At 37.7% G+C, this 14,755-nt stretch overlaps 1 protein-coding gene across 9 annotated transcripts in view; it reads right to left on the reverse strand.

Moving 5' to 3' along the window:
* Positions 1-14,755, reverse strand: part of Adgrg2 (adhesion G protein-coupled receptor G2) — a 109,474-nt gene that overhangs the window by 43,105 nt on the left and 51,614 nt on the right. For 7 of the 9 annotated variants that reach the window (XM_047535701.1, XM_047535707.1, XM_047535705.1 and 4 more), the window contains one exon: positions 2,404-2,439. The exons of the other annotated variants lie outside the window; for them this stretch is intronic. In XM_047535701.1, coding sequence (XP_047391657.1) covers positions 2,404-2,439 — 36 coding nt within the window. The remainder of the gene's footprint in view (positions 1-2,403; positions 2,440-14,755) is intronic. 9 annotated transcript variants of the gene reach the window in all.

A 14,755-nucleotide genomic window follows, 5' to 3' on the forward strand; every position in this document is an offset into this window, starting at 1 on the left:
AACAATTATGTATTAAATTTTAAGAGTCAGAACTTCTGAGGTATAAATATAAAAAGAAAACATGCTCTGAGACCCATCACAAAGCCTGCTACTACCTATGGAAATAATCTTAGGAACCACACCAAAATAAAAGAAATACTACTTTCAAAATTTTCAGCCAAGAGAATTCCAGAAAACATTTAAAATAATGTGTTGAACTACAATCATGAAATCTATTCACACATTGGCTCCATTCTGTTACAATGGTGCCTGGCAACTCATCCCACAGTGAATTTAGGATTACAAAAACAAATTGATACCACTCAATATTATACTACCTAACACAATTTCCCAGTAAGCTATTTTAAAATACGGCTGCTATTAAGACAATCAATTGAATAATAAATTTCCTGTGGAGTGACTCCATTTAGGTTAAGAGGTCAAGCTACTACACACATTTTACATGTTTAAATATTAAAAAGATCCAATGGCTTGAACTCTACCTAAACATGGGAAAAACAAGCACAAACATTTTACAATTAAATCAAGTTTTGCAGTAGGGAGCCTGATTTTCAGCTAGTATGGACAAACTTTGGGTGTGTCAAGATGCTTGGCTGGCCTGTCTATTTTAGACTGCTCATGTGTTGGCTGAAACACACACACCCTGTCTGTCCATCCCACATTATTGCTTCCATATTTTGTCATTTGCTACATTTATTTTTTTTTTAAAGTTAGCAAGGATGCTTCATGAGGAATAAGATAGTTCCCGAATGATACAATCAAAGTGTGGATATGAACTCCTTTGCTACTGGGGCAGAACAAAATAAATGGTCACAATGAATCAAAATGCAGTCTGCAAAAATAAAAAAAAATTGGTCAGAGTTGGTTTCTAATTAATCACTATTAATTCTTCCAAATGTTAATGAATGGTGACATCACACAAAGAAGAGACTTGTGGGCACAGTTATCTTTGCCCTTCAATGCTACACTGGCTCTTCCCCAGGGCACTCAGTACCTAGGCTGTGACTAGTGCCAGTGTGCACCCTCAAAGCCCTGTTCCTCATTCTATGCACTCAGGGTTTTGCAGATATCATCATGATCGAGTTTTCTGAAAGTTATTCTACTAAAAGAAAAATACACTGGCTTACTGTACCCTGGAAGTTTAATAACTAGGGGGGCAAATTGGCATGGTATAAAGGGTTTGGGCTTTGGTGACTTGCAGTCCAGGTACAAATCTTTACCCCATAACTTAATAACGCATACTGACGATAGTTAATTTATTAAGGGCTTACTCTGTGCCAAGCACATGTGTCATTTCATTTTCACAAATACCCCGTGAAGCAGGGTACTATTATTCTAATGTATAGAGGCAGAAACTGAGGCATAGAAGGGTGAATGAAGTTGCCGCAAATCAGAGCTAGCAATGGGGTGGGAGGGTGTGGCCAAATTCAAACTCCAACAGTCTTGTTCCAGAGAACGTACGAACATGAGCAAGTTTTCCCCTCTGAACTTTAGTTTCCTTATCTACAACATGCATGTAATGATTCTTATCCTACAAGACTGAGAGGAATGAGAAGATATTTTGAAGACTTCCAGGAATGTAGTATGTGCACAAGAAATAATTGCCATTATTATTAATTCAATTTAAATGAATAACAGTAGAAGCTCATTTTCACACAACTAAGGATAGAATGTGAGTTGGCTCATTCCTTATCATAAGAGATCATTCTAGTCTATATGGTATAGCAGGAAGAATACAGAAGCAAGAATCAGAGAAGCCATGTGCTGCCTTTGTGTGATGTGGAGCAAGAACTGTGAGATCTTTGACAAGTTACTGAGGTGCTCTGGTGCTCTCATCAACTAAGGGTTGGAGTTGGGCTACTTTATCTGTAAGATTCCATTCCAGCTAGCCCATCTGGAAATAGGGTACTGTTCCTAATTCCTGCCAATATGGGTTCCAGTTATAAATTTTATCTGTAAGTTTTTTGCCTCCCTATTCCAATGAGTGCTAAGCTCTTAGAAGCCTTTTGAAAAATACTCAATGAGGGTACTGAGGAAGCATGTTTAAGAGAATATCTTATCATGTAAAGATACATGTAAATGTAAAGATATTTGGCATGTTTACATTCAGAAGACTTGTTAATTAGAACTGAACTGAAGAACTTAAGCAGCTACCATAATGAAAACCACAATTTATTCACCAGCATTGTACTCCTCAGCTTTGTCTGGCGATATGGTAGAATCAGCTGTCTTTTTGTCTATGTTTGCTATTGATTTTCCAGGTGTAGGTTTAATGACATAATTTAATTAAGCTACCTGGAGGAAAACAATTTTGCTATATCTGACTATGTGCCATACTGTGTGGAGAACTTTTGGTCAATTTTTTTTCTGAAATTCCCCAAAGTCATAAAATAATAGTCTTACCAGATGGTGATAACAAACTGGAATTATCAGCATTTTCTGTCAGGGAAAAAGGTGATTTAAAGTTAGTTTACTTTATGCACAAATTTGTAGAGATTAACATCCTTAGTGGCAATGAATGTAAGTTGAGTTGTAAACAGCTACCAAAAGAGGGCAGTATGTTAATTTACTATTATTCTCATCACTAATCAGTCCCTTTTAATTCTCTATGAAAGACATCTCTTTAGTGAAGCAGTCCTTCTGATTTTGAACCGTTGATGGTGCTCCATATATTGTGTTATATAATGGTTTGGTACATTTCAAACTAAAAACAATGACTAAGAACTTCAGCTGCTGGCTAATATTCTTTAAAAAGTTTAGAAGTAAATGTGTACATCTGCATAAATTAAACTTCCATGGACTGTGTTTCTTTTTAGCATAGATGTTAGCTATGCTTATCCTGCCACCTCTTGCTAATGATTTCAATCAGATCAGACACCTCTCAGTGTATAAACTACAAGTGCTATTGAGTAATTTAATTTGGAGAAAATGCTCATGTCCCTTAAAAGTAATTCTCCTTTTTTTTTCTATGAAAAATAATACATGCTTACTAGAGAAACTTCAAAATGACAAAAAAAAAAAGAAGAAAATAAAAGTCACCTATAATTTCACCACCCAGAGATAAATGACATTAATATTTTAGCATATATTATTTCTATGTATATATCTACATATGTATATAAATGTATATACATGTACACATGTATATATTTATGTTTATGATAAGAAGGATCATATTATACAAAACTATTTATAACTTGATTTTTCATACGTTAGTATATCCTGAAAATTGTTTTATATCATTAAAAACTGTGATAACTACATAGCATTTCAATGACTGGATGTAGCATTTATCTATGATGAATTTCCTTTTTAATGGGCATTTTGGTGTGGATAATCTTTCATGATTACAAACAAAGCTGGATTTTTGCATGCACACAAGGCACTTTCAGAAAGTCCATGATTTTTGGTTGTCAAAATGCTCTACAGAAAACTTCAATTAGTTTACAGTACACTTTGCTATACATAAGAATGTTATTTCCCCAAATCTTCACCTATATGAGGTGTTACAAATTAAAAAAAAACTAATCACAAAGGAATTGTTATTTTCTTTGTGGTATTTTGACCTGCAATTAATAGGAAAGAATAAGTATGTTTGGAAACTAAAGTTGCATAGTACAATATACCTATACCTAGTATCATATGGGAGCCTATTTTCCTGAAATGATGGCAAGGTACTTATTATTTTATGGGATAATTAAAATCATAGTTGTTCTTGCAAGCGGGATTGCTTAACCCTAGTGTACTTAGAATTACCTCTTCCTTAATCTCTGTTCTTCAGTATATCCTCATGCTACTTTTATATTCTACTGATCAGAATCTGTTGAGTTAACCTTTAAAGGGTTAATTTTAAAAATATTCTTGGGTGTACTAGGGGTCGATCAGTCATTCGCATGTTAGTATGAGCTAATCTGGAGATTGAGTTAATCTGAATTGGTTGAATTCTTCTGATCATCTAGAAAAGACCTACCATACTGGGTAATGCGGGAAAGCACTGGGGAAAATCATCTCTGACAATGACACTTAGTAGTGTGCATAGGTGAAGCTGTGGGGGCAGGAGTACAGCAAAGGCAGGAACAGGATGAAGGTACTGGGAACAGTGGAGTACCAGAGAACAGGGATGGAGAGTGATGCTGAAGGGCAACAGAAGCCAACGTGGCTTCCGAAACAATTTTACCCCATGACTGACCATAAGTACCAATGATTCCAATCTTCTCTATTGCCAAATCTTTTGACCCAAAGCTGTGTACTCACAGGGAAAGGGGTTAATTTCACCTCTTTCTTGAATATTAGAGGAAATGGGCAACCCAAGGGTAAGAGGAAAGTCAGAGGAGAGACTGAAGTTTCCAGGGAAACCCACGAAACTGGTCTGCCATCCCTGGGTAGACAGGTTTGATGAGCATGGATGGGCTCATAATTAAGAGCTAAAACTTGATCAACATGTAGATTTTGTAGGTTTTGACTGCAGACAGAGCTGGCATCTTCTAGTCTGGAACTTACAGGGCTCCCAGCAGTTCCAACAGGATAGACAGCAATCTGCTTTGATGAAGAGAGGGAATCTAGTAAACTAAAGCTTCAGATTTTTAACCCATTAAGTCCCAAGTTTTGGGGGCTGTCGTTGTGGCTCAGCAGCAGAGCACTTGCCTCGCATGTGTGAGGACTGGGTTCGATCCTCAGCGCCACATAAAAATAAATAAATAAAATAAAAAGGTCCATCGACAACTAAAAAATATTTTTTAAAAGTCCCAAGTTTTCAATTTTGTATGCATAATAAATATTCAAATATTATTTCAAAGTTATCACAAGTGGCATGTTTTTATATATGGTTTAAGTTCTTATAGGTGTCCCACATCTGGGATGACAGGACAAAATGGGTTAAATTGTTATTGTCTACTTGTTCTTTTGGCAGTTTTTTTTTTTTTTTTTTTTTTTGGTTTTGTTTGTTTACTTGTTTGCTTTTGGGGACCCAATTGCTTGGTAACTAACACGTATTCACTTTTTCTATCTCTCATTATGATGTTCCATATCACTCCTTCCGGTCCAAGATAAAGATATCCTCACAGGTCTTACACTTTCCTGAATATCAGCCTATGTTTCTCTTGTATCTCTTCCAATTCACTTCCCATCTGTTACAATAAAGAGGTGGTCGTCATTTCCAATGAGTCATATATTTGAGCTCCATGCCACTCTTAGGAGACAAAACATTTCCATTGTTAAAAAGATTCATAAACAAAGGAAGGAAAAAGCATTTTAAAATTTTCAGATTTTCCTTTGGAAGCCTATAAAGAGCAAATGTTAAAGCATTCATTATTCATTTACTGAAGTCTTAGTCTAAGTCAATAAATAAAATTTTGTGATCCATCTATAAAATTTACTCAATATGACTCCCTGTGATATATATATTTTTTAGACAAAAGTCCATACAATTATGATGAGCCGGAGTTTGGTGAGCATAAGCTTAGAATGGAAGCCAAACAGAGCTAGAGGAACCAGAAACTCAAGAAACTGGGCCCCCTCCATGGAGTCTCTTTCCCTACCTCACCTCCCTGGCACTATTTTTCAGTTATTGCCACCATCTCCCAAACTCCAATCCCACATGGTCAACTGTGGTCCCAGAACTGCTATGTGAATATCCCACTGTCATTACCTCAATACACCCAAGAACTCAGCCCTCATCATCGTACATCATTGCCATACTTGATCCATTCTTGAATTTAATAGGTAACACCAGCCAAATAATTCAAATTGAGAACTTCAGTGTATTAGTCTCTTCTCGCTGCTGTAATGAATTACAAATTTGTTATCTTAGAGTTCTACAGGTCATCAGTTTAGTATGCATCTTGCCAGCCTAAAGTCAAGGTCAAGGTGATGACAGGCCAAATTCCTTTCTGGAGACTCTAGGAGAGAATGTGTTTCCTGCTGATTAGGGTTATTGGCAGAATTTAGTTCCTTGCAGTTACAGGACTGAGATCCTGGTTTTCTTGCTGGTGACCAATTGAGGGCAATTCTCAGAGTCTAGAAGCTACCCATGTTTCTTGGTTCATGTCTCATTCCTCCATCTTCAAAGCCAGCAATAATGGGAAAGGGTGGGGGAGTCCTTCTCATGTGCCATCACTCTGATTTACTTCCTCATCACATCTTAAAAAACTCATATGGTTTGACTGGATTTACTCAGGTACCTCATGATAATCTATCTCAGGGTCCTTTAATTATACCCACACCTTTTGCCATGTAAGTTTTCACCCTGTCTTATAAAACTGGAAGTTTTAGAAGATGACCCCCTTATATCGATTCTGATCCTCTGAAGCATGCTCTGACTACAGAAGAAGATGGAGATGGCTTCTCCTCTTGATATCTTAAGGTATTTATTGACTACATTATTCACTTGGCATTTGGATATATGTTACTTAACATTCCCACTGTGTCTTAGTCCATTTTCTGCCGTTATAACAATACCACTGGCTGGGTCAATTATAAACAATACAAATTTACTTCGTTCATAGTTCTGGAGGCTGGGAAGTCCAAGATTGAGGGGTTGCATCTGGTGAGAACCTTCTGGCTCTGTCATAAGATGGCAGAAGGGCAAGTGAGCTCATGAGATAGAGTGATATTAACCCACTTCCATGAGAATGGCAGCATTAATTCATTCATGACTGCAAAGCCCCCATGACCTAGTTACCTCTCAAAGGTCCCACTTTTCAATACCACCATAATGGTAAACTAATTTGGACATGAGATTTCCACAGGACATGCAAACTATAGTACACAGGATACATTATTTTCCCAACTAGATACATTGCAGCTTAATGTTTTATTTTCTTTCAAGAATCCAGTCCAGTGTCTTGTTAAAAAGTATTTTTAGATTAACTGATGAAATCATTAAGAAATCTCTATCATGGTAGAGCACATGTCTAACATGTGTGAGGCCCTGGGTTTGATCCCTAGCACTGGGGGAAAAAAGAAAAGAAGAAATCTCCATCATCAGGGTTCAAGCCAGGAACCCATGATAGGCAGTTCAAAAGCATGCATTTAACTCAGGGAAATAATGCAAAGGTGAAGGGCTGGAGCAATTCACAGAGGCCAGCAACAGCAGGAAGCTGCAGGTACTTCCAGGGATGGAGGAAGGAGGGGTGAGGTGAAATTACTAGATCCTGGAGAGGAAAGCCACAGAGCATGAGTTGAGACCACAGAGAGGGCTGTCCAGTGAGAATGGAATCATGGAAGAGGCACAGCCCACTTCACATTCTCTCAGTCCTTTATCTTCTGGAACTGATCCTGGCTCCCTCAGGGCTTTATGGGCCAAGGGGTCTATAAGATGCATTCGGAAGTATCCCTAAATTCCCTGAAATAAAATGCAAATTTATGTGTGTGTTCATAGGCCTTTATTTTTTTTTTCTGGGAAGAGTAAAGTCCCAAAAGGGAGTATATTTTTAATTCATAAGAATTTATATGCTGGGTGCTGTGGTACAGGACTGTAATCCCAGCAACTCAGGAGGCTGAGGGAGGAGGATCACAAGTTCAAGGCTAGCCCCAGCAGCTTAGAAAGATCTGTTTCAAAATAAAAAAAATAAAAAGAATTGGGGATGTAGTTCAGTGGTAAATCAACCCTGGGTTCAATCTTCTGTACTCACCTCCAAAAAAGGAATTTACATAGTATTAATATGACCAGGCACTGTATAAGTGTTCACTTTATTTAGTCCATATAACAACCATATAAGTCATCCCCATTTTACTATTAGGGCCTTTGACAATTTACTTAGCCCGTCTACAATTTGGTTTTCCATTTGGAAGTTAGGGATAAAATTAGTCATACTAGGATGTACTTCCTGGGTTCTATTGTTAAAGGATTGAGAAGAATACACAGTAAATACTGCTTATGTCTGATGCTCTCCCTATTCCTCATTTTCTCAGTGACTCATCTGAAAATGATTTCTCCCAGTTCAAGAGCTCCATTTCAGTTTATTTTCTCTTCATATTATTTGCTTCCAATTCTCAAAATGCTTTAGGGATTACTTTGGAAACATGGGAGGAGAAAGGAGAAGGGCTTCAGGAGAACTCATGAGCCTGACATGTTTCAAAAGTTCTCATTCAAAGTCAAGACAAGGTGAAATTTTAAGGAAGGAAGTAGAAGGCACAGTTACTCATGATGTTATCAGGGTGACCTTGAATAGGATGTGCAGTCTCTCTAAGGGTCATTGTTTGGCTCGTAAAACATAATATTAATATTTTTCTAATTATAACCATAATGTAGGGTTTGCAGAAAACTCCAAACCACAGAAAAATATGACAAAAAACTAAAAACAAAACAAAACAATAACAATGACCAAAAACAAACAACGACAACAAAAAACCACCTCATAGTCTTACCATTCCAAGATAAGGCTAGCTGGCTGAAAGGATCTTCATAATATCTTTGGGTCAGTTGTAGAACTGAAACAACTAAATATGGCCTTGAGAGATGTTAGCATCATCTTCTATTTAAAATTATTAACAGAAAATTGGGCTAATTAGCTTTCTAGTATGTGTGGTAGTGTTATGATGTTTCAGCTTGGGTAGGCTAACCACATTTCTCTGATTTCCCTTTCCCATATGTTTCTGGTGAATGTGGGACATGAGAACTTCTTATGGGGAATCTGGGCAGATATGGAACAATAGAGCCCTTTTGTAGTTCCCACACAATGGCAATTATCAGCTGCCTCACCTTATTAATATGAGGTTGCTGTCAGGCCTACAACTGTTCCAACCTTCCCCTGGATCTTCCTTCAGCTGTGCCAACTCTTGGGCCAGGTGAGTACTTAATTTTGTGATGAAGGGCCTGGCTTTTGTGGGACATCCCTACCACCAAGGCTAAAGGCAACAAGAACTAACATAGGCTACAACTCAGGCTTGGGGCTTCCAGCTAGTTTTTGCTCTCCATCTTAAATTCATCCTCCCTTTCAGACTGCCTGCCCTATAGATGTCAAGTTCCAGAATCAGATAACAGTTTTATAAAGACTGCTTAACCAGCTCCCAGAGTTGTATCATCATATCCTTATAATAAATCCCCCAGAGAGAGAGAGAGAGAGAGAGAGAGAATATGAACATTAGTGGTTCTCCTTCTGTGACTGAACCCAGATTTACACAGCTTGAAACAGAAATTTTTGAAGCACTTAAATTGTCTGTAGTTGTGCTGTCCAACATGGTAGCCACTAGCCACATGTGGCTATGTAAATTTAAATTCAAACTCATGAAAGTTAAGTATAACTAAAAATTTAGTCCCCCAGACATGTTTCAAGTGCTCAATAGTCACATGTGGCTGGTGGTTACTGTACTGGGTAATACAGATACAGAACATTTCCAGGACCACGAAAAAAATCTATTAGTCAGTGTTGGTCTGTAGTGATGATAATGGCTAATATTTACTGAATTCTTATAATGTGGCAGATGCACTACGGACATCTGTTTTATATGCATTAACTAACATAACTCTATGAGATAGGTACTTTCGCTTTACAGATAAGGAAATTCAAGTACAATGATTAAATACTTTGTTAAGATTGGAGGTAAGATTTGATTCTACAAAGTTCAGAGCTTATAAGTCAACCTTATGCCACACTATGAAGGTTCCAGTGATCTGGCTGGGAGTGGGTAGTTCTGGTAGAGTTCCTACCAGATGACTCTCCAGATTGGACAATGAGCATGTCAGTAGTGCCCATAATGGACTCCTCCAGTTTCCTTAGATTGTATGAACTTAGCTTCTTATATGATCTCAAAAAGAAAAGGATGCCAACCTCATCCCATTCCACCCTCCAATGGCTGAATGAGATGTACCAATGATCCTAGCCAGAAGGTACAATCAAATGCATTAGTTAAGGTGATGCAAGCAGCTGCAATAAGTAAATCCCCAAATCTTGGGGGCTTTATGTAATAGTTTGTTTTCCATGTTTAAAGTTCAGTCAGCAGCCTAGAGTAGAGCACGGGGGGTGGGGGAGGTAGGGAGAAGGAACCCAGGTTGACAGAGATACTACTTTCTTAAACACAAAGGTTCTAAGTGTGCCCTGGACAGTGATATCAGGAAAACAAACAGGGAAGTGAGAGGCAATGAGTGAAATCAGGTGAGAGATATTTAATGGCCAGGACAGGAAGTGGCACACCTTAGATCTACCCACATCCATCCGCCAGAACTCAGTCACATGGCCACTTTCAACTACAAGGGAACTAGGAAATGTAGTCCAGCTGTGTACTGAGGAAAAAAGCAAAAGCTTTGGTACTATGCCAGCTAATGCCTGCCACATCAGATTTAATGAATGTCATTAAGTAAGTAATGCCCGTTAAACTAATGATCGGACAAGACTAATGTTCAAATCACTCTCCCCTGCCCCTGCCACCATTTTCTTTCTCTCTCTCTCTCTCTTTCTTTCTCTCTCTCTCTCTCTCTTTTTGTCATGATATTGACAAGGTCAAAAGTCAGGGAATCAATATAAACTGGAGGAGGAATCCTTGTCTCTTTGGGGCTGAATATGAATCCCCCTTTCTTTGTGACTCATGCTCCCAGCTTTGCTTCCAGCAAACATCCAGATCATCATTCTTCCAGGACCCTCGAGAGTGACAAGCCAGTTCTGTAAACAACTATGTACTGGTAAAAACCACTAACAGAGGTTGAAATTATGGATATTCCTGCTGCATGGAAATCCTATTTAGTTGGAAAAGTTGCATTTTTTACTTGTCTTTGTTTTGAAGCCACATTTATCCTTAACCTTTGCTGTGTTACTTCTGGATAGAAACCCTTAGGAGGCCCCTAGGTCTTTGTTTGTTGGTGGCTCCTGTTCTACTGGCTTTTCCTTATATTATCTTTGGCTTGTCATGAGCTTTGATAGCCTGATCTGGAATTCCTCACTTTTCACAATCTGTTTCTCTGACTTGATAATCTTCTCCATATGAATAAAATGCCCGTGTCCATTTATTTCCAATGGATGAAAGAACATGCCTGCTAACCAAGACTTGCAAACCTGATTAAGAGACTGGGCTTTCAGGGAGACTGACTGGGGTTCAGATTCTGGCTCTGCCTTGAGTAAGATCCTGACATTTCTCTGCTTGTAAAATGGGGATTGTTTACTTTGAAATTATATTACTTACAAAGCATTTTATCATAGCACTAGCAGGAAATCATAATTATTATTCCTTCAGACTATATAATTCTATATCCTTGGATGAAGTTTACCTTTATAAAATAAACTGAGTTTTCTACCTTATGCAAATAATGTGATATCAGTAATTTGTAAAGGGCATTTTTAAAAACAAATGAAGATAATTTCTTTCCATGATTTGCATGTATGTGATCTCCATTCTAACTATAAAATATTTTTATCTATTCTCTAATGCTTGGTTAGTGAGAATATCTATTAGAACACAATGTTTGTCTAATTCAAGATTCCATAGCTTAGGATCATGGGGTTCTGACCCTTCATATTACACATCAGAAATTGTACTTCATGGAAATCCATTTCAGAGGCAAAGGAGACTTGAAGATGATCCAGTTACATGTTGGAAATTTTGCAAAGGTAGTCACTTAGACCATACTTTCATTATTTCAATAATTGTTTATTTATCAAAATATTCTGCAAAAGAAAATTAGAGTGTTATGTTTGCTCTGTTTGGAATTATATCAATACTGGTTTTTTACTGCCAATCAGACACTGGATATAGTCAGATGTGTCTTTGTTCAACACAACAATGGGGGAAAAATCTTTACTTAAATAAATTGTTTAAAAGATAGCATCTTTTAGGACTTGGAGTTCCCTGGAAGAAGGGAATTATAAAACAGATTATATGTGGGGGAAAGGCCAGATACCAAAATAGTCCAACCACCTCTGTCTATAAGTAAGGAAACTCAGGCTCAGAACTATGAAGTGATTTGCCCAAAGTTTATTCATGTATTCCATCTTTTGAAGGCTTACTATGTGCTAGGCACTGGGTTATAGCAGGGACAAAACAAAGTCCTTGGCCTAAATAGAGTTTACATCTGAGTAATAATTCTCAACTTACTTGAAAGTTTTAAAATTCCACTTTGAAAACATTCTATAACTGAAAAGTTCTCAGTAATTCAAAGTCATCCCCTCCTGCTTGCACACAAAAACACAGAATTTGTTAGACTTCACTGTGAATCCAAATCTGTCTAATGACAAATCATATTTTATATTGGGCACAAGGCAAAAATGTCTATGTAGTCAAAAGACAGTATGGCCATTGTTCATTCAATGAATCGGATCATTATAAGCAATTTTAACTTACTTGTTAAAGCAAGATTAGTACCCATTTTGTATTTTCATTTATCTCTTCTTTAAATTAAAAAAAAAATCTGTACTGTACTAAATACTTTAGCAGCATAAGGATAACTTTTACTTTATCTTTGCACATTCCTAAAAGGCAAGGAGAGGAAAGAGTATAGGACACAAATGTTCAAGACTAACACAATTGCCACAAACATCACTGAGTAATTTATCTTGATTTTTTAAATGGCACTGTAATCTTATAAACATGAGATCTCCTGCCAAGATCAATGTGCTTCTTGTAATTTCTTGAAGTAAGGATGCACCCATTTTCAAGGCATATCTCAACAGTGTTTTCTCTTGGAACATCAACTTAATCCCCAGTAACTTAAATCAGTGGAACTATTGCTTTCATTTCTCAGACCTCTCTTAAATCTTTACCCAGTACAAATCCATCCCAGAATGATGAATCATGGCAAAGTCGTGTAAAAACCATTTTCAACTGTCTCAGTGACTAAACACTGGGGAAGCGGTTAAGAACACAAGTTCTAGAATCCCACCACCTCCACTTTCCAGATGTGTTGAACTTGGAAGGGAATTAAACTGTCCAAGTCCAAAATAAGTATTTTGTGCAGGCTGGCAGAGAGGATAGAGTTCTTCAGAGCCACTTTCTGGGTCTAAGTACTGTTTCTTTCTGGATAACCTACAAAGTTACTTCATTGCTCTGAGTTTCTGTCTTCTCATCAACAAAGTGAGGATAATACAAACTTCTCTGTCTACCTCTAGGGGACACAGTAAGATGACCTAGACATAACTTTTCTATGTTCATATATGACCAGTGAAACTCCATATCATGTACAGCCACAAGAATGGGAAGTTATTCTCCATATATGTATGTCAAAATACACTCTGCTGTCATGTATATCTAAAAATAAAAACAATGTCCAGTTGTGTTGCTGCTGTTACTGTTGTTAATGTACAATGAATGAGTTTGTGGTTACTGGATCCTATAAAGAGACATGGTGACTTTTCCATGAAGCACCAAGCAATGATAGCACTTGCAACTTGGGGATTTACCAGTCAGCAAGAGTCACTCTGGAGTTTTTATCAATTTTGAAATCAAGATATTTATTAGCTTCATTGTAACTTGAAAAGTCTTTGAAATTGACTCATCTTAGAAATCTAGCTTTAAAAAATATGACTTTCAAGTTGTTTCCAATTTTACATTAGGAGCTTCATATAGGGGAACAGCCTAAAAATGCGATTGCAGAGATCAGTGGTTCCCAATCCAGCTAGAATCACTTGGGTCACTTTGAAGAACCCTAGTACTCAGGCTGCACATTCAGATCAATGACATTACAATCTTGGGTTGGGATACAGGCAGTAGGTTTTCTTAAATCTCCATAGGTGTGCCAGGCATGGTGGTACATGCCTGTAACCCCAACTGCCTTGGTGGCTGAGGCAGGAGGATCTCCAGTTCAAAGCTAGCCTCAGCCAAAGTGAGGTGCTAAGCAACTCAGTGAGACCCTGTCTTGAAATAAAATACAAAATAGGGCTGGGGATGTGGCTCAGTGGTTGAGTGCTTCTGAGTTCAATCCCTGGTACCCCGCCACCAAAAAAAAAAAAAAAAAAAATTCCACAGGTGATTCCAATGTACAGCCAAGCATGAGAACCTGGCATATATAAGCAACAGCTCAGACCTCACACAAGGATTTTCAGAATGACATTATGTCTGAGGCAGACTCCAAGGATCCTCAGTTTCTCAGGACAAAGAATTAGGAATCTGAACTGGGTGCTTGAACTCACAGAATGTCAGACTGTGAGAGAATCTTAATAAGCAATCAGTTGAGCTTCTTCATCATATAAAGGAGGAGAAGTACATCCTTAAAGGGAATTCTAGTTAGTGTACACCTACCTCACTGAAGTCTATACAAAAGTTTGGAGGGGTAGTATATGTTATATTAGAATTCACTGGGTTCAGATGAAGATATTGCTGATGATATAAGCTGAAGCTGAAGGGAGGGGCTCACATTTTAGAATATCTCTAGGCTTTATATTAGGGTTACAAATCAAAACCAATCAACCAACCAGAGTTCACTGAGCACTTACTATATGCTAGACACTATGGAGGGCACCCAGAAAGAGTAAAGATGTTATCCGTACCCTCAAGGATCTGGACAGATATTTCTATATATGTGAAAAGGTAAAACCAGGAGGACAAGTAGAATTCAGAATGATGGCCTTCAACAATTTCCAGCAGAGTGTCCTCACACTTCATAAGTGTCTGCTATGTATTAGCTTCAGAGCAAGTTTAATATTTATAGACACAACTGAGATAGAGAAACAATTGAAACAATAAACAAACAAGAATCCCTCAGCTTCCGTTAATGTCTAAGATGGCTTAATTGTGTTTTGGAGCCTCCATTCCAGAGGTATAGGAAAGGGAATCCTTAAGTCTGATGATTAAAAGAAGCTATGTCTGTCTTGCTCTAAAATTATCTCTAGTT

The sequence above is a fragment of the Sciurus carolinensis genome, chromosome X (genome assembly GCF_902686445.1).
Source record: "Sciurus carolinensis chromosome X, mSciCar1.2, whole genome shotgun sequence".
Lineage (NCBI taxonomy): Eukaryota > Metazoa > Chordata > Mammalia > Rodentia > Sciuridae > Sciurus > Sciurus carolinensis.